Below are 21,098 nucleotides of genomic sequence, written 5' to 3'. Positions count from 1 at the left end.
TTCCCCCTCTGTGTGATGGGAAACAATGGTACCAACCTCCAGACATAAGTAAGTGAATACATATGAAGCATATAGAATAGTGCCTGGTAAGTAGTAAGCAACTCAACTGATGTTCTTTATCATGGTATTGTTTTCCTCTAGTCAGTGATTCTGCAATACAAAGTGCTCAAAGAACCTCTGTTGAAGTGTTTCTCCTTCCTATCCGCCACCCATACCGGGCTGCCTCCTCTTTTGCACCATGTCCCTGGTACCAGCTCTGGGATGACTCAGGAGCCCCTGCACCCAGGCACGCTGTTGGGCCGCCTGGTCTTCAGGACAATGATGCCAGTGATGATGCCCACCACACCTGCCACCAGGCCCAGGACACAGACCACACCGTCCTTCGTCTCAGGCACCTGGATTGGCTCCTGGGCCTCTGGGGCACCAAGGAAAGACAGAGTTAGAAGGCACAGAGAGCAGGAGCTGGCCTCAGGTGTAGGAGTATGAAGAGTTAGGAAGCGTGAGATCACCGGTGAAGTTTGGATAAAGTGACTATAAGACACACGAGATTAAGGAAAGCAGGTGCTGCAGAAAGATGGATCCTGGAAATAAAGATGGTGTCAGGACAGTGCTGGCAAAGTGCCGGGGCTCCATACCCCAGTGCTGAAGGAGCGGCTGGTCCAGGCCCCAGTGCTCCACCTTGCAGTTATAGACGTCTTCAGCCATGGGAAGGAAGGTTAGGTAGTGGAACTTGTGGAATCTGAATTCTGTGCTGGGCAGGAAGATGGTCTCAGCTATACCTTCGGTGACCATCTGCCCATTGCGCAGCCATGTGACATTGAGCACAGGTGGGAAGAACTTGTCCACATGACAGATGAGGGTGTTGGGCTGTCCCAGCTCCACAGGCTCCTTGGGAAACACAGTCACCTCAGGTGGCTCTGAGAAGGGACAGGACCTGGTAAGTCTGCTACCTTTGGCTGAATCTCAAAGGTCTCCACCATCCTAACCCCTATATTCTCCAGGTTAGGGGACATCTCTCTCATGCTGACACTTTGCCCCCACCCCCACCCATGGCTTCTAGATCAAAGTCATGGCTTGTCATGCTCCTGACTGGCCTCCCCCAGCCCAACCTTGTTCTTGAATAAGAGAATGACTCTTTTGATGGCCTAAGTACCCAGCTCTGTGGACTGAATATTGCTCACTCATGAGGAGAGGTTCATTCATGAGTGGACATCTGAGTCTCCCATTCTCTATGCAGCAGAGGGGCTCTCCCATCTCCACAGTTGGATGGTAGAGAAATAAGCAAGAGCAAGCAGTACCATTTGTGGCCCTGGTGTGGTTCGACCGTTGGATCAGGGTATTCAGGTTCTTCTTTGCCACGACGATGTCAGCAATACCCCTCCAAGCATCATAGTCAAAGGCATGTATAAACTCTGGCAGATGCCAGAGAGTCTCCTTCTTATCCAGGTCCACATAGAACTGCTCATCCTCATCAAACTCAAATATGTACTCCCCAGAGGGTCTGTGTGTCTGGACAAACTCGGCATACATTGACACGTGGCCCACTGCATGAAGAAGAAGGGAGATTGGAGAACAGGTGATTATGTAGGAAAGTAAACAGAACACAGGAAGCAAACAGTAATAACATGAATGAATAACATAGAAAATGAGAAATGCAAAATGAAAGAAGAGAAATGGGAAGAAACTATGAAAGAAATGACTTACTGAGAATTCAGCTTGTTTCCCTTGTTCCTAAAAACTTAAGCATCCATCACTCCAGCACAGTAACAATCACACTGAACACAATAATAAGGTAATATTTATGGAGAACTTACTATGTGTTCAATTTATTCTTTGCATCTTCACACCCCCACATAAAGCATTCTTTTGCATATTAGGGACATGCCCACAGAGGTTAAGTAACTGGCCCAGGGTAGCACGGCTCCTGGTAGAAGGAAGATTGAATCATCTCCCCACCCACACACATAATATCTCAGAATCCCTGTAGGACCAGACATATAAAATTAGTGATAAAGCCACAGAGTGAGGTGGGGGAGAGGGGAGAATGGAATAAAAATCTTTCAGAGTGGAAAATCTTTTAAATTGTGAAGGAAATGAAAAGGTGATTCTTGGTGCCATTTTATAGACTTTTAGTTACTTTTTTAACTTTAGAATAAAAATGGTAGATTATGTAATTTTGTCCACAACACCTTCATTTAAGGCAAATCAAATTTTGAAGTGTTATCATTTACACAACATTCACAAATTTTCTTGTGGACTTCATGCTTTTAAAGGTAATTTCCCCTGGAAATAAAGGTTGTTGGATTTGAAACACCTATGGGATAGCATCTTAGTTTTACCTGATGTGTAAGAAGCAGCGAAAGTTTGAACAGCGGTGTCCCAATGAAGTACTAGATATTGTTTATGTAAGAATGAGCTTTAAAAGAAAAAAACCATCCTGGGTGCCTGGGTGGCTCAGTCGTTAAGCTGCTCCCTTCAGCTTAGGTCATGATCCCAGCGTCCTGGGATTAAGCCCCGCATTGGGCTCCCTGCTCCGCGGAAGCCTCCTTCTCCTTTTCCCACTCCCCTTGCTTGTGTTCCCTCTCTCACTGTATGTCTCTCTCTGTCAAATAAATAAATAAAATCTTTTTTAAAAAATTAAATTAAATTAAATTTTTAAAAAATCCTTTCAGAAATTTCTAACTACTTTGTAACTGCATGACTTAACCTGGTAATAAAAGCAGTTATTAAAAGTCTACTTTTTCCAAAAGAAAGAAGGAGAGAAAGAAAGAAAGAAAGGGAGGGGGGAGAGAGAGAAAGAAAGAGAGAGAAAGAAAGATTGACAACAGAAAAAAGCTATTAGTATTACAGTAAAACAATAAAAATGAGAGTTTGGGGCTGAGAAAAGGAAAGGAACTAAGAGGAAGTGACACTCTGGGGCCCACTGGTCCAACTCCCGAATCAAAGATTCGCCCTGCAGCTCCAATGCGTGGAGAACTAATCCTCTCCTGGGACACTTCTAGTGACAGGATTCATTGTCTCACATGAATGCTTGGGGGAAATCACTCACCTACAGAAAAGAAGATGAAAGAAAAAAAGAAAAAAAACAGTACAGACCTGGCTACATGGACACCGTTTGTTCACCTTAGGACATCTCATTTTTATTGTTTTTGCAATTTCTTAAAACTAAAGGCCTATGCATTGTGAAGCAAATTACACTCTTACAGATGTTATTTTCATTCAGTCAAAAAAGCCTTTATTGTGAACCTTCCTTCTCCAGGCACTTAAGGATGTAACTCAGAAGACATGGTCCTTATCCTCAAGCTACTTGAAATCGAGAAAGACAAAGAAAAGACGATTAGTATATATGTGGTTTCATCACTGCTGTGTTATCACAAGGTGTATTCAGATGCTATTTGGGAGCAAAAGGAGAGCATTAAAATGAGATTGAAGTAAGGCTTCCTAGAGATCATCTCTATGTGAGGTAGAAAAGCAGAAATAGAGGGAAGTGGTGTCTCTAAGAGGAGACACAGGAGCAGAGAGGCATGGGACTTCTTGGAGGACTCAAGAGTCCTTGGATATGACTGAAGCTCAAAGGGTGTGGAGGGGCTACACTGGGACCTGCCTTATGTGCTAATTGCAAGTGTTTGAATTTGATCCACAGCCCCAGGGAGATCATTGAAGGATCTTAATCAAGAGGATAAGATTTGTACTTGAAGGTGGCAGCTGTAGGGAAGATAGATTGGAAGCAGCTCATTTGCAAGCGAGACCAGTAGGACTCTTCAGCAAGCAAGTGGCAAGTGATGAGGGTGTAGATGGGGCCGTAACACAGGGTAAGGAGAAGGGAGGATGGATTGGAATGGCAGTGAAGAGATGAGAAGCCACAGGAATCATTAAGTGCCATGGTGGAAGTAGGGATATGAAGGAGTCCAGAATATCCAGGCAACGTGGAGAATTGTGGTGTCAGTGACAGGAAAAGTAATGAAGGACAAGGAAGTGAGAGAAGATAAAATGTTCTTTTGAGGACATAACAAGTTTGAATTTCTGGGGGACAAAGTGGAGTTGACTTGAGGGCAGTTGAAATAATGGGTGGATCTCAGGCTAGACTGGGCTAGTGATGTACACTAGGAGTCCACATGGTACACGAAGTTATAAGCTTGGATTGGGTCACCCAAGAACTGTACAAAGTCATCGTAGCAGGGTCAGAGTGTGTGGTCCTGCAACCTGACAAACACGGACATTTAAGAAAGGATGCTGGGGGCACCTGATTGGCTCAGTCAGAAGAACAGGTGACTCTTGATCTCCAGGTTGTGAGCTCGAGCCCCATGCTGGGTGTAAAGATCACTTAAATAAATTTTTTGAGAAAGAGGCGGAAAAGGAGAGGACTAACGAGTAGGAAGAAAAGAAGGAGGATGTGTGCTCCCCAAAGACAAAGAACAAGAGAAAAATTCCAGAAAGGAGGAAGTGGTCACATTGCAAATATTACTAGTGACACAAGTAAGATATACAGAGAAGTGACCACTGGTTCTGGTTGTAAGGAAGCAGCTAGTGGCCACACTGAGAGCATCAGCAGAGATGTGAGGAGACAAAAGGGAGAACGCAGCGGGCTGAGGACTGAATGAAGCAGAAGAAAGTAAAAAACAGGCATTTCAGACTCCAATTTCAAGAAGTTTACTTCTGAAATTTAAGAGCGACAGAGAGAGACACACTCCAGAGGAGGCAGAGCCATGGCGCAGTGACATGGGGTTCAGGAGACATCGCTTCAGGTCTCAGTCTTTTCATTTCTAGAATGAGAGTAATAAACACCCTTCTGAAAAGACTGCTGTGAAAATGAAATGAGATTTGGCACTTGGTCAGTGTTTGATAAACAGTGCTTTTTCCTGTTGTCAGAAAGACAAAAAGCAAAAGACCTCACATGGGAGAAAAAGAAGAAAGAAGAGAAATGGAAGAGAAAACAGAACCTGTGGGCTACAAATCTCCTTATAGTTCCCACCTTCTCTGGCCCACCCGAGCACTCGCCCCTCACGGCCCCAGTTCCATGGGGGCTCAGTAGGGCAGCCAGGGCGATGGCTCCCAGGATCATGACTTGAGTCCGGCTCCTTATGTCCTCCAGGTGCATCTGCAGTGGCCGCTGGAGGCGGACAGTGAGGAAAGAATGAGGCAGAGCAGGGCAGGGAGGAGCTCTGAGTCCAGGACTTATTTCCCTATCTGGCGGAAGGAGAAGGGGTGGAGGTGAAACTGCTCAATGGGGCTCAGCCAACCAGCAAATGTCAGAAGGGGTATCTCTGGTTGGGAAAGAAACTGATAGAACCACTGGGAGAGGGGGTGGGAGAGCTGTCAGGACCAAGGTGGCCCAGAAAGTCCCAATCTATGTGGGATCTGAGAATAAGAGGAAGAAAACCACAATAGAGACATCATAACCATCTTCCTCCTCTCCTGTCTGGTTCAGTCAGGTGGAGTGTGCAACTCTTAATCTCAGAGTCATGAGTTCAAGCCCCATGTTGGGTGTGGAGCCTACTTAAAATAAAAAGATCAAATCAAATCATCTTCCTCTTAATGAGATTGTTTTGAAATATGTCATTGAAGTTGATTTTGTGTTTTTTATGGGTAGTGACCTTTATGAATGGATAACTTTTCAAAACTTCATGTCGACTCCTTTTTTTTTTATTAAGTTCGATTAGCCCCACACATAGTACATCTTTAGTTTTTGATGAAGTGTTCAGTGATTCATTAGTTGCGTGTAACACCGAGTGCTCATCACAACACGTGCCCTCCTTAATGCCCATCACCCAGTTACCACATCCCCCCGCCCCCTCCCTTCTGCAACCCTGAGTTTGTTTCCCAGAGTCCGGAGTCCCTCATGGTTTGTCTCCCTCTCTGATTTCTTACCGTTCATGTTCTCTCCCTTCCCATATGGTCCTCTGTGCTCTTCCTTATACTCCACATATGAGTGAAACCATATGATAATTGTCTTTCTCTGCACCGATTCCTTTTTTTAAAGATTTATTTATTTCTTTATTTGAGAGAGAGAGCACGTGCACTTGAGTGGAGGGAGGGGCAGAGGGAGAGAAACTCAAGCAGACTCCCCTCTGAGGGTGGAGCCTGACTTGGGGCTCAATCTCACGACCTGAGGCAAAATCAAGAGTCAGACCCTTAACTGCCTGAGCCACCCAGGGGCCCCTTCATGTTGATTCTTAGTATCCTATAGTAATTCATTTGTTATCAAATGATATTATATTTACCATTTTATACCTCTGATAATTTTACAGGAATTCTTTGATGTTCCCAGGCAGATAAACAGAAGGCAAAAAATGCCTAATTGTTTCATTTCTAATTATTGTTCTTTTATTTCTTCTTCTACAGAATTTGGTGATATAAGGCATCTTTATTTACATCTCACTGTTTGTTGTTGTTGTTTTTTAAGTAGGCTCCATGCCTGACATGGGGCTTGAACTCTGGACCCTGAGATCAAGAGTCACATGCCCTATCAACTGAGCCAGCCAGGCGCCTCTAAATCTTACCGTTAAGGTCAATTTCCCTAATCAGTTCACATTAAGTCTAATGGTAGATCTTTTGCTGATATGCTATTTTATTACAGAGGGGTTTGGAACTACACCAAAGGGATGGGGAACTGCAGAAATTCCTCTGTGTGTGTTTATTGTTAAAATTATAGAATTTATATTATTGGATTAAATAATACATTGTATTGGATAAAGTGTCCTGCATTATAATAATTAACATTTCTTGATTCCTTACTGTGTGCAAGGCTTTGTTTTAAGAGATTCACAAATTCTGAGTATCATCCCAGTTAGATTTCCCAAAACCAATGACATAATAATCTCCATTCTACATGAAAGGAAATAAGCCACAGTGGTTTAAAAAAAATTCTGGAAGTAGTATAAAGGGGCTTTCTAAACCTATGCCTGACCACTTCTCTATAATGCATCTTTATACCTAATAGAAAACCTAAATTAAATATTTTTATATGTTTTTATTCAATTCATCAACATTTTATATAAGTACTTAATATATTTGTTGTAAATTGTATTTGTTTTGTTGTCTTCCTTAGGTTGTGTGTTCTGGGGGAGTATATTTACCTCATTTCAGGAACCATCTGTATTGTGGTTGGGACTATTTGGTGTTTAAAAGTTACCAAAAATATATACGTATGTTGAATTGCAAAAAAAAAAAAAAAAAGGATGGTCCCTGATAACTTCATTGATCTACTCAAAACTCTCAGATCTGTAAGTTTCTAAAGCGTTTTACACGGTGCTCCCATTTCACCCTCAAGAATTATTGATATGCAGGTGCTACCATCCCCATTTCAAAAATGAAGAAATGGTGGCCCAGAAAAGACAAGTAATTTGTGTAAAGTTGTACACCTACTTCCATGCCTTATCTGGTATTGAAACACAGAGACCCTTAGTCCATATCCTTTCTTCTTCTAAGAGCTACAGAACCGCTGAGAGGAAAAGATATACACCGCATATTTTGCATGACCGCTTGTACGGCTCCCAGGGCTAATTCTGAGTTCTGGGATGGACAGTCTAATCCCCCCAAGTCATTAACACACTGTTTACGACTTGCTCTGTCCCAGAACATGTCTGTGCAAGGGGGATGGCGTTCACCATGGAGAAGGAATGACATTCCCTAGGATCTGTTCCTAGGGAGGAAAGTATATAAAACAATCAAGACTTATGACTCACCCAGTTGCTCAAAATGAAGATCCCTTTCCTTATACTGTCCAGTGAATCTTACACCTTAAAGAATCATATGTTTTACACCAAACTTCGGTCTGGTAACAATTCCTGCTTAGTGGTTCCTTTTTCAGAATCTGGTCACACCCGGGGATAAGGAAGGCTGCCCAAGCTCATCTTCTCTGATATTTTAGGATTGGGGCCCATTGAGTGAGAGCTCCTCTGACTGCAAGTCTCTCAGCCCCCATCCTTTCCCAGGTTCCAGGATGGTGGTCCCGAGGATCACTGGGGTCCCAGGGATGGCCGCTCTCATGATGTCCTTGGTGATGCTAAGCTCCCCTTTGGTTCAGAGCAGAGACACCCCAGGTAAGTGCAGAGCTGCCCCTCTTGGAGGATCCAGCTCAGGGAAATGACCTTAGGGGGCTTTCCATGTGGGTTCACTCCCTGAGAAAAGCTTCAGGGCTCTGACATCGCGCAGGGGCTGCTATTCTCAGCAGAGAGAAAAAGAGATCAGGGTGTGTGTGTGATGGGGACAATGGTCTTTTGTGGCCTGGAGTGATTTTGGAGGGGCAAAGTTCTCACAAAAGGGTCATCAAAATGACATTTTAACATCAAAGATCAGAAAGGGGGAAATTATGGTTAGTCTGCATTGTCCAAGATCTGAAGATCACTCTGTAGAATCAGTGCTCCAGGTAGGGGTCCCTTCCACAGAATCAGGCAGAAACCCTCATTCCATGACCAGTGATGGCCAGAGCAGCAGAGGAGGGTGACGACAAGCTGTGGTTAAGGCCGACAGGATACCAGTTGCAGCTGACTGTCTCTCACATTAGGAATCGGATCAGGGCACATCGGGACAGGACCAGAGAAGAAGTGAAAAACAGGAAAAGGCCTCTTCTAGTTCCAGTTCACCACCAAGAAACCATTAGTGATAGAATGGTGAATTAGTTTACGTTAAAATTTCCCAGCCTCCTCATCCCCATCCATAAGGCCAGCCCCAATTCCTCCTGAGGATCAGGTATTCTCAGGTCCCTTCCTCAATTTCCAGGGATAATAGCATTTGAAACTCCCAAATTTATCTGCTCAAATTCCATCCCAATGTACCCATTTCTCAGATAGGGGGAAGGGAAAATTTCAGACATTTCTGCCTCAGAAGGGCAGAGAGTTAGACAGGGCAGCTCAGCTGTGTGCTCGTGCCTGCCATGAGAGAAGAAATGGAGAGTGATGGTCCTAGACAGCCAGAGGAACTGTGGAAGTAGCTGGTGAGATGGGACAGTGTCCCACAGGAGGTGACAGGAGAAGCAATGCTGTTCTGGGGTCCAGGGGCAGTGGTGTTGATATGAGTACATTGGAAATCAGAGCTGGGGTCTCCTTTGGGGTGAATAGCGAGCAGTGTGGTGGGTGGTGGGAGGGGTGGGCGAGATGAAGCCAGTGGGTTCAGATTTAAGAGGCATGAATAGAGTCTCATTGCCTTGTGAGACACTACTGTAGGGAGCAAGCAGGTGGACCAGGAGCTCTCTGCACAGTTTTGATGCTGAGGAACTCATTACTGAGTTCTGAGTGAAATGTGAGTCCTTGAAAACTTGGACCCAATGGGTTGGGCACATTCCTCCAACTTCTTATGCCTCCAACTCCTCAGGATTTCTTCAACTTTTAACAGAGCAAAAATAAAAAGAGACAAAAGGGGAGATGCTGAAGTTGTTGAGAAAATACTAGAGACTATTGAGCCATGAAGAAAACTGGAGAAAGGAAGTATCCAACTCATGGATGAAACAGAACTGTAGCTCCAACAGCCGCTTGAAACACCCTTTGTTCATGACATTTACCATTCTGGCATTTAAGCCCTGGGACTCTATGCTATCACACACCTGGGAGGCAGAAGACACCTGGGGATTTAATCTTTTGTTTATTCCACTTCTTCTATTTCCCTTTCCCAAGTGAAAGAAGAGGTGGAAAGAAAGAAATTATCAGTATTAAGTTAATAAAAGCTCCTTTTCAAGCATTAATGTTGTGCCTCAAAGGGCAGCTCCATTTGAGCCATTCTGAACAAACTAGGGCACTGTCCTTTGTGTTTCTCTTTGTCTCCACATAATCTAAGCCATCATAGCTTGAGAAGGGGAAGGGCTCTAACCTCCAATGACCAGGGCCAGACACTATGCTCTAGGTTTTACTTATATCATTTTATTTAATTTTAACAGTAGTCCTTCAAGGTAAATAATAATGATAATAACATCCTTTTTTACAGATGAAAAAGTTGAGACTCTAACAAGTTGCTTTACTTGCCCAAAGCCACACAGCTGGTCTGCGGACATCCTTATTGCTCTGTCCACATTACCTTCCTTATATCCGATGGTAATTACACATTCTTAATATGTCCTAGTCTAGAAAGATGATGTATTTTACACCTGAAGTTTTCAAGTTCTACTCTAGAAAATTCAGATGTTTTCAAGAGTTTTAGAAAGTCTGTAATATTTCTCAAGTGCACATAAGAAAGAGTTTTGAGAGACCTTTGTGTGACATTTGTCTGCTTTGAAAATAAGATTTCATTATGAAAAAAAGTCAGTTACTTTACTTTTTGTTTTTAAGTTTTTAATCCCAGCAGTTAACATGCAGTGTTATATTATTTTGGGTGTACAATATAGTGACTCCACAATTCTATACATTACTCAGTGCTCATCAAGATAAATGTACTCTTAATCCTCTTCACCTATTTCACCCATCCCCCCCACCCACCTGCCCTCTGGTAACCACCATTTTGTTCTCTATAGATAAGAGTTTGTTTATTGGTTTGTCCCTTTTTATCCTTTGTTCATTTATTTCTTAAATTCCACATATGAGTGAAATCATATGGTATTTGTCTTTGTCTGACTGACTTATTTTTCTTAGCGTTATACTCTCTAGCTCCATCTATGTTATTGCAAATGGCAATATTTCATTCTTTTTTATTACCGAATAACATTCCATCGTATATAAATCACATCTTCTTTATCCATTCATCTATTGAAGGACATCTGGGCTGCTTCCATAATTTGGCTACTATAAATAATGCTGCATTAAACACAGGGATGCATATATCCTTTTGAATTTGTGTTTTCATATTTTTTGGGTAAATAGCCAGTAGTGTGATTATTAGATCATAGGATATTTCTATTTTTAACTTTTTGAGGAACCTCCATAGTGTTTTCCACAGTGGCTGCACCAGTTTGCATTCCCACCAACAATCATAGCAACGTTTTTCTAGATGTCTTCTGAGGCAAGGGAAATTAAAGCAAAAATAAACTATTGGAACTACATCAAAATTTTTTTTAAAAGTCAACTACTTTAAAAGAGGAAAAAATTGAAACCACTATTCAGAACTAACAGAACTGTGTCCTAATTGAAAAACAGGTGGAGAAACCTCTTAGAGGAACAGGAAATGGAGTTGGATGTGGGGGAGTAGAATAGGCAGGGCTGGTAGAAGACAGATAGCACAGACTCCAAACTGGATGGGGCCAGGGGCTCCGAGGCTGAGGGGCAGAGCACGGAGCAAGAAGACAGGCTTGGGATATCGGAGAGAAATGAAGTGCTGCTGCAGCACAGCCCTTGCAAGCTACAAGTTGTATAGGGCTCCCTGAGGTTTGTGTGGTGGCTCCCTCCCTGCCTGAGCAACCAGTTGAGCGACTTCAAGTTGGGGCACGTGGAGCCCTGAGAAAGGACAAGGACTCTGACAAGACCACCCAAATCAACTCTTGTCATCTCTGCAGTCACAGAGATGATGGTCAGATCCCCTCACACCCTCCTCCTACTGTTAGGATGGTCCATTAAGGCCCCTTGACAGCCACTCGGAAAGGCTCCTGAGCAGGGGAAGGAGCTTCACCTGGAGCTTGGGCTCCCTGAGCTCAACCCTGAAATGACAGGGTGAGCCTTGTGTTGACATATTCTTCAAACATCCTTTATTTCTGCCACTGTGCAGCACTGCCCTCATTTCTGTGGTCTGGGGAGTCGTGTGATAAATTCATTCTGGATTTTCCATTTCTGATAAACTTTAAGTCACACAGAGAAGCTGCAATTTAAAGACTCCTTCAACAGACAATTGTGGACCCCCAATTAGATTCCAGGCAGCCAGTAATTTATAATCAATTCTTTGTTGGCTAACATTACCCTGACAACAAAACCAGACAAAGACAACCCTAGAAAAGAAAACTGCAGGCCAATACCCATAATGAATATATATTCAAGATTCTCAAAAGAATACAAGCAAACCAAATTCAACAGTGTATTAAAAGGAATTATACACCATGACTAAGTGGGATTTATCCCTGGGATGCAAGGATATTTGAACATAAGCAAATCAATCAATGTGATACACCACATTAACAATACTTGATCACCTCAACAGACACAGAAAGGGCACTTGAGAAAGTTCGACATCCATTCATGATTAAACTCTCAACAAAAGTATAGAGGGACCTTAAACTCAACACAATAAAGGTCATATATGAAAAACCACAGCCTATCTTACCAATGGGGAAAAACTGAGAGCTTTCCAAGATCTGGTTCAAGCCAAGAATGCCCACTCTTGCCTCTTCTTTTCAACATAATTATAGAAGTCCTACCCAGAGCAATTAGACAAGAAAAAGACATAAAAGATATCCAAATCAGAAAAGAAGAAGTAGAATTATCCCTGTTTGTGGATGACATGCTCATATAGACAGAAAACCCTTAAGACTCAACAACAAAAAAAAAACTTTTAGAACTTATACGCAAAAAAATAAAATAAAGTAAGAACTTATCAACAAATCCAGTAAAGTTGCAGGATATGAAATCAAAATACAAACATCAATCACCCTTCTATACAAAGACAATGAACTATCCAAATAGAAGTTAAGAAAACAATCACAGTCACAATAGCAACAAAAAATATAAAATACTTAAGAATAAACTTAACCAAAGACTTGTACTCTGGAAATTATAAAACATTGTTAAAGAAATCAAAGAAGACACAGATAAATAAACAGACATCCACATTCATGGACTAGAAGAATGTTCATACTACCCAAAGTTACGTACAGTTTCCATGCCATCCCTTACAAAGCCCCAGTGGTATTCTTTACAGAAATTGAACAAGACAACTCTAAAATTCATATGGAAAAGACCCTGAATGATCAAAATGGTCTTGCGCAAGAAGAACAAAGGATCACATTTCCCAATTTCAAAATATATTACAATGCTACAGTGATCAAAACAGTATGATACTGGCATAAATACAGACATACAGAGAACCGTGGAATATAATAGAGGGCCCAGAAATAAATCCACATATCTACATTCAACTTATATGCAACAAGAGTATGCCAAGAACATAAAGATTGTCTTCAATAGATCATACTGAGAAAACTGGATATCCACATGCAGAATAATAAAATAGGGCCCTTATCTCATACCGTATATAAAAATCAACTCAAAATTGATTAAAGACTTAAATGTAGAATCTGAAATTATAAAACTCCTAGAAGAAAACATAGAGGAAAACTTTCTTGACATTGGTCTGAGCAATGATGTTTTTGGATATGACATCAAAAACACAGGCAACAAGCAAAAACTGACAAATAAAAGGTTTTTGGGAAACAATTAACATACTGAAAAGGCAACCTATGGAATGGGAGAAAATATTTGCAAACGATGTGTCTGATAAGAGGTTAATATTCAAAATACAGGAGCTCATGTAACTCAATAGAAAAAACAAACAAAAAACCTGATTAAAAAAACAGCAAAGGACCTGAATAGACATTTCTCAGTTGGTCAACATGTATATGAAAAAGTGCTCAACTTTACTAATTAATTTACTAATTAACTTTACTAATTATCAACTTTACTAATGCAAATTAACACCACAATGAGATATCATCTTAACCTATTAGAATGGCTAGTATCAAAAGATGGAAGATTAATGATACTAAGATATGGAGAAAAGAGAACCCGATACACTGCTGTGGGGATGTAAGTTGGTGCAGCTTCTATGGAAAACGGTATGGAGGTTCCTCAAAAAATTAAAAATAGGACTACCATATGATTCAGCAATCTCACTTCTGGGTATATATCCAAAAAAAATGAAATCTGGATTTTGAAGAGATACCTCCACTTCCATATTCATTTCAGTATTATTCTCAAAACCAGTATATGCACACAGCTTAAATGTCCAAGGACAGATGAATGAATAAAGAAAATATGGTATATATACACAATGTAATACTCTTCAGCCTTTAAAAAGAAGGAAATCCTGACATTTGCAACATGGATAAACCTGTAGGACATTATGTTCAGTGAAACGAGGCAGATGTAGAAAGACAAATACCTCATGATCTTACTTATATGTGAAATCTAAAATAGTTAAATTCATAGAAGTGGTTACCAGGGGCTGAGGGAGATGAAAACGGGGGGATATTTTTCAAGGAGTACTACGTTCAGTTATGGATAAATTCTGGAGAACTGTGTACAGCAAAGTGACCATAGTTGACAATATTGTATTGTGTACTTGAAATTTAAGAGGGTACATCTTAGGTGTTCTCACCACAAAAAAAAGATTAAAAAAGGCAATTGGTAACTATATGAGATGATGAATATGTTAATTGGCTTGTGAATATTTCACAATGTATACGTATATCAGACCATCAGGTTTTACACCTTAAATATATATGATTTTTTTTATTATCAAATATATGTCAATAAAGCCAGAAAGTATTTAGGAAGGCTTAGGTTAGGTCCTGTATACAAATATGAATAGAAGAGTAACTTGCCTTAAAATGCTCAAATGTAAAAAACAGAACAGGACATGGGGAAAAATCATATTGTCTGCATGTCCCTAATGTGACCATTGTGATAAGATTCTAAAACACACAGAAAATGCACCCACCCATTTTTGTAATGGGTTTCCTAAATAATTTTGTTCCTATGCATTCTTTCAAGATACGTATTTCTCGGTGCCTATATTTTTAACATTCCTACACAATGTTATAAAGTGTACAACCATTTGGTTTCATCTAATGGTTACATAATATTCCATGGTCCAGGGGCACCTGGGTAGCTCAGTCAGTTGAGCATCCAACTCTTGAGTTCAGCTCAGGTCATGATCTCAGGGTACTGAGATCGAGCCCCATGCCAGCTCCATGCTCAGTGGGGAGTCTGCTTGGGATTCTGTCTCCTTCCCCCTCTGCCCTTCCCCCTGTTCATGCTTTCTCTCTAAATAAATAAATAAATAACATCTTTAAAAAAATATTCCACGGTGTACATCCACAACAGTTTTTAGGTGTTTGCTGTCCCAGGGATGATCACACCAACTGATTCCCGCCAATTCTTTAGTGTCACAAATAATGCCACAGTCAACAGCAGCCCCTACCTGTCCCTTTATGGACCTGAGTGTGAACATTTTTGATGTCTAACAAGTTGTGGGAGTGCTGGGTCATATGGCATACATCTCTTCAGTTTGACCAAGTGTCCTCTGGGTGCTATTCTGACAATGGGGGTGGGGGCACTACACTCCATATGATGCTTGAGTCTAATAGATCTCAGTCTCATTTCATTCTGAATTTTCTTTCCACTGGTGAGCTGCCCGCTGCCTTGCAAGTTTCCTCTCCTATAAATTCCCATTCCCACTCTTTACCCACTGCTCTATCACTGTCCTTTATTTTGCTTGTTTTTTAGGAATTGCTTATATATTTTAGATACTGATCCCATGTCAATTTTAGACATTGTGAGTGTATTTCTATTCCATCTATTAATTCTTAGTGGTGTCCTTTGCATAACAGAAGCACTGAATTCTAATGTAATTCATTATCTTTTTGCCTTGTGATTTATGTTTGCTTAAGAAATGCTTCCTCACCCCCATACTCATTATTATGTTCTCCTATACATTTTTTTTTAAGATTTTATTTAGTTGGCAGAGAGAGAGAGAGAGAAGGCACATGAGCAGGGGGAGGGGTAGGCTAGAGGTAGAGGGAGAAGACGACTCCTTGGTGAACAAAGAGCGTGATTCGGGGCTCGATCCCAGGAGCCTGGGATCAGGGCCTGAACCAAAGGCAGACGCTTAACGACTGAGCCACCCAGGGCCGCCCCCCCCCACTTCTATACATTCTTATATTCACCTCCTAGTTTACTCCCCGCAGAGCTTCACGTCTACGAGAGGCGGAGTACCTGCCTCAAGTTCCAACGGGACGCACCGCTTCCTGGAACAATGCACCTACAACCGAGAGCGGCTCGTCCTGTCCGACAGCGCCGTGGGGCTGTTCGCCGCCGTGTCCGAGCTAGGCGGCATCACGGCCAAGAACTGGAACATTCAGAGGGAGTTCCTGGCTCTGAGACGGAACGCCGTGGACTCCTGTGCAAGCACAACTTCGACCTGGACGAGGGTTTCACGCTGAAGCGCCCACGTGACAGGGCGGATCTAAAGCGGACACTCTGCACCGGGTGGACTTGGGCAGTAGAGGCGGGAGCGGCCGCCCGGTCCTGGAGCCCGCGCGGAGCCCAGGGACCAAACCAGCGACTCAAGGGGCTGGACTCCCTGCTCCTCAAACAGGAAAGAGCCAGGAGCATTGGGTTTGTGGATCTGGCGACAAACTTCACCCCCCGCCCCCGCCCCGGTAGAGGAAGCCAGGAGATAGGTTAAAATGAAGAACAAATCAAGCTACTTCATTTCTTCTCCTATTTATTATTTTATTTATTTATTTATTTATCTATCTATCTATCTATCTATCTATTTATTTATTTATTTATTATTTCTCAGAGAGAAAGAGTTCGGTCATAAGCAGGGGGAGCGGCAGGCAGAGGGAGAAGCAGGCTCCCCACCCAGCAAGGAGTCCAATGTGGGACTGGATCCCAGGACCCTGGGATCATGACCTGAGCCTAGGGCGGATGCCTAACCAACTGAGCCACCCAAGCATCCCATCTTCTCCTCTTTTTTAAAGGAGAATATCAGACTGCTAGATCAAAGGAAATCTATTGGCTGACTATATTCTGATTCCAAGATAATATCTGGCAGGATTATACATCCTTTTAAACAAGATGAGAAAATGTAAATTCAGGTAGCTTCATAGCTGGTCCAACATTTCTGCTCAAAGAATATTAGTCACTGTCACCTACATTTGTGGCAGAAGTGTTCTAGAGCACCAACTCTGACCCTCTCCTGTTCTTTGCTCTTTCATTATTGGGTATGACAAGGTCATTCTTAGAACATTTGAATGTTTTATTCTGTTTTTCCTACTGTGTTCCCCATCTCCTGCCTCTAAATAGCTTAATAGGTGATAGGATTTGTCTTTAACATCTGAGAAGTCAGTTTGGTAAGAAAATCACTAAATGTACTACTTTGGCTGTCTCAGTTGTCATAACAAAGAGTCTTTTCCCCTCCTAGTCCAGCCTCAAGTGCATGTCTCTCCCTCCAAGAAGGGGCACCTGCAGCACCACAACCTGCTTGTTTGCCACGTGTCAGATTTCTACCCAGGCCACATTCAAGTCTGCTGGTTCTTGAATGGACAGGAGGAAACAGCTGGGGTTTTATCCACCAACTCGATGCATAACGGAGACTGGACCTTCTAGATCCTGGTGATGCTGGAAATGACTCCCCGGCAGGGAGACGTCTACGCCTGCCAAGTGGAGCACCCCAGCCTAGACACTCCTGTCACCGTAGAGTGGAGTGAGTTACTCCCTGATGACCCTCCAGGCTCTGAGGTCTGCTCATTTTGTCTTGTGTCACTACACGACACTACATGACACTACCCCATGTTCCTCATCAACCTAACTGTGGTCTCGGCTGGGAGCAGTGACGGTCTGGCAATCCTCGAACACATTTATCCTGCCCTGGGGGAAGTCTAAAGAATCTCCCCTTGTCAAAAAAAACCTCAGAAATGCCATCACCTTCATGACTGGCGCTCAGACATGGAAACACCTCTCCCTTCAGTCTCCCTTCAGTCCCTTAAGCTTGGACCTAATGGGCTGACCTAAAACCAACATTTGCCTCCTGTGGAAGCCATCACTCTGCGGCCCAAAACTTTAGAGTGCTTTTCACATCTACTCTTTCTCCATAGTGGTTCCAAGCTTGACCCCATCCCCTTCCTTTTCTCTCTGTGGTAGATTAGATCAGGTGCCTGTCAGACAGGGCCCTGGGGTGGCGGCAGGGGGAGGGGAGACTCACCCTGACTTCTGTTCTCCCCAGAGGCACAGTCTGATTCTGCCTGGAGCAAGATGCTGGCTGGAGTCGGAGGCTTTGTGCTAGGGCTCATCGCCCTTGGAGCAAGCTTCATTCTCCTTTGTAGAAGAAGCCAGCGAGGTAAGAAACTTCTGGAAAGTGGTTGATACTGTCCACTGTCTCGCTATTTTTCAGGGATGAAGTTGTGACAGAAAAGCAAAACAACAGAGCAAAAAGAGGCCACTGAAATCAGACTCTGATGAGGCAAAGACAGCCCTGTGGGCAGGAAGTTGCCTAGCCCGAGATCTGGCCCATTAAGATACCCCAGACTGCTAGTCACCCTCTTTGGCAAGGTGTCCTTTTCAGCCTGGGAACTCAGACCTACAGAGTGGGCCTCGCTTTCATTCCCAGTGACATGGGACTGCGGTGGAAATGTTTGATAATTTTCCAAGATGATGTTGCTCCTTACTCTCTCAATGACTGAATCCATCTTCCTTTTTACTTCCATTTCAGGATGACAGGGACCTCAGCCAACAGGTGGTATTTCTGCTCCCTTCTTCCTTATCGGGATGTAATTCATTTCACTGCAACATGAGATTGGGAGCATTCAATGAGTATGCTGTGTTCAGGATAGATCACAGGAAGTGTCCTGAGAATAGGAGAAACTCTCAGAGGCTGCTCCTTTCTTTCAAGTTGAGCCAATTGCCCCCAACTCTTGATCCCATTTTCCTCTTTAAGTGGGTGTGGCCACAGAGCATGACTTTGCCCCATTGCTGAAGGGAACTCCAGAAACTCTCTTCTATTTTTCATCAGGCCAACGTTCAGCCTCTCTCTATAATGTTTTTGTCTCCTGGGGTGCGTGGGTGGCTCAGTCGGTTAAGCGTCTGCCTTCAGCTCAGGTCCTGGGATCGAGCCCCACATCGGGGTCCCTGCTCAGTGGGGAACTTGCTTCTCCCTCTCCCTCTGTTTCTCTCCCACCCCCCAACTGCTCATGCTCTCTCTCTCAAATAAATAAAATCTTTAAAAATAGATAAAAATAAATAAATTCTTCTTCTTCTTCACAGGGCTCCTGAACTGATCTCAAACATCACACATAGCCTTGGAACAAGTGGTTCTGATACGCCTGTTGTCCAGCAACCTCCCACTTCCAGAAAGGACATTACGGCTAAATTGTGCCCCCTGATGTCAGTTTCTGAGTCTCTGCATTTTAATTCAATGTACTTCCTCTTTCTCAAGTTCTTCCAGTCTATAGAGTGACCTTTTCTGAGGAACATAAACCATCTAAATCAGATGTTGTTGTTCTTTCTTTTTGGGAGGAAGGAGATGGTCATGTGGCCATGCTTATGTTTGAAGGGTTTGGTGATCACCGGCCAAGTCACTGTTGTTTTACCCAGGCATGGAGAAATAAACTTGATGGTAATCAGTTCTCCCTATTGAACCAACTGGTAGTGGACCTCCTAAAATTTGCTTTACTTTATCGTAGATGACCAAGTTCATGCTGCATTCTTACCAGTGAGGGGGGAACCATTACTCTTAGAAATCCATGGTAGAACAGATGCTGAGCCTGGATTTTGGCATTGGCATTCATACAGGACTGATAAAGCATGTCAATCACTAAGAATATGGTTTCCAAGTATCAAAATCAACAGAAGATCAGAACTGTAAATAACAGGTATAATATGTTAATATTATAGTTCTCTTTTTATACTATTAACATCAAGGTATATAAACAGACTTACCCCATGACTCTCTGTTTATCAGATCACCCGAAATTCCTTCCCTTCTGAGTCATTCAGTCGGAAGTATATCTCTATTTCCAAAAGGGTCAAAGATATGTGTATACCAGAATTTTCAGACATGGGTCTGCTTTTAGAATACAATTTATTATTATTTTTATAAATCTTTATAAATCTTTTTAATTAATGTTTCAGACCAAGACAGAAATCATATTTGTTTCCATCATTTCATGGTATGGCATGCCACCTAAGCCCAAATTTCATATAACAGTAATCAGGAAAACTTCTAATTCCTGTAACATTTATAGATTAGCATCATTTTTCAAAAACGACAGGGCCTTAACCAAGTTTAAAGAGCTTCCCTTTCTTTTTTTTTTTAAGATTTTATTTATTTATTTGACAGAGAAAGACACAGTGAGAGAGGGAACACAAGCAGGGGCAGAGGGAGAGGGAGAAGCTGGCCCCCCGTCAAGCAGGGAGCCCGATGCGGGGCTCAATCCCAGGACCCTGGGATCATGACCTGAGCCGAAGGCAGATGCTTAATGACTGAGCCACCCAGGCGCCCCAAGAGCTTTCCTTTCTTAACTGACCTTCTTGCATGTGACTACCTAAAACCAATTTGACCAAATATCATCATAAACTATAACTTTAAGTTAGTTTTTTGTTATTTTAAATACCACAAGATAACCATCTTGTGATCCAATAAGGGGCTGTGTCGGAAGTCTCCAAGACCACCAAGATTAGGTGATTCACTAGAAGGAATCATATAGTTGTACTCATATAGTTGTATTCACGGCTGTGATTTATTATGGCAAAGGTTTACAAAGCAAAGTCAGTCAAGGGAAAGGCACATGGGGCAAAGCCTGGAAAAACCAGGGGCAAGCTTCCCAAAGTCCTCTCTCCATTGGAGCCACAGGACGCACTTAATTCCTCCAGCCCTGAGTTTTGATCACACGTGTGAAATACTGTCTGCCAGGAAAGCTCAGCTCTCTGGATTTTTGCTGGGGTCTGGTCACGTAGGCACCATCTGTCTAGCACATACCAAAATTCCAGACTTGCAGAAGGAAAGCAGGTGTTCAGCATAAACCATATATTTGTACAGTTTAGGTACAATTTAGGCACATTCTTATCAGGTCTGAGAATGGTGGGAACCCTTTCAAAATCCAAGCTCCCAGATGCCAGGCAGGGGCCAACTTTGTAAGCAGGCCAAAAAGGTGGTGGTCAAACTTGCTGTTACTTCTTTTCCACACGGGGGCAAACCATCCATTTTGCTGACAATTTTCAAAATAATATGAGTATCCATTTTTATCAAAGAAAGACATATTGATACAGAAAACACCCTTAAAGCCTAGGTTTCTGGAAACATGGGTTATTGTAGAAGACATAGAGCTAAATTCATATAATTAGGTTTCATTATTATTATTATGTGAAATTATTATTACAAATGTTTTATGAATCCTATTAGCATTTAAGCAGGTTTTTTAAAAGTAATCCCTATGTCCAACAGGGGACTCAAACTCACAACCCCGAGAC

The 21,098-nt window shown here is 42.5% G+C and overlaps 1 protein-coding gene and 1 pseudogene across 1 annotated transcript; one reads left to right on the top strand and one right to left on the bottom strand.

Moving 5' to 3' along the window:
- Positions 1 to 266: 266 nt before the first annotated feature.
- Positions 267 to 7,371, bottom strand: LOC112815990 (RLA class II histocompatibility antigen, DP alpha-1 chain-like). The gene is made up of 5 exons (XM_025862303.1): positions 7,366 to 7,371; positions 4,987 to 5,110; positions 1,299 to 1,544; positions 636 to 917; positions 267 to 415 (listed from the first exon to the last, which is right to left on the bottom strand). Exons 1-5 carry the CDS (start codon positions 7,369 to 7,371, stop codon positions 267 to 269), a joined length of 807 nt encoding a protein of 268 aa, XP_025718088.1.
- Positions 7,372 to 7,942: 571 nt separating this feature from the next.
- Positions 7,943 to 18,038, top strand: LOC112815989 (HLA class II histocompatibility antigen, DP beta 1 chain-like; annotated as a pseudogene).
- Positions 18,039 to 21,098: the final 3,060 nt, after the last annotated feature.

This window comes from Callorhinus ursinus, unplaced genomic scaffold (assembly GCF_003265705.2).
Source record: "Callorhinus ursinus isolate GAN/ISIS: 27379988/994484 unplaced genomic scaffold, GSC_fseal_2.0 scaffold59, whole genome shotgun sequence".
NCBI classification, from domain to species: domain Eukaryota; kingdom Metazoa; phylum Chordata; class Mammalia; order Carnivora; family Otariidae; genus Callorhinus; species Callorhinus ursinus.
The sequence above is the reverse complement of the archived record's forward strand: the minus strand, read 5'-3'. Positions and strand labels throughout refer to the sequence as shown.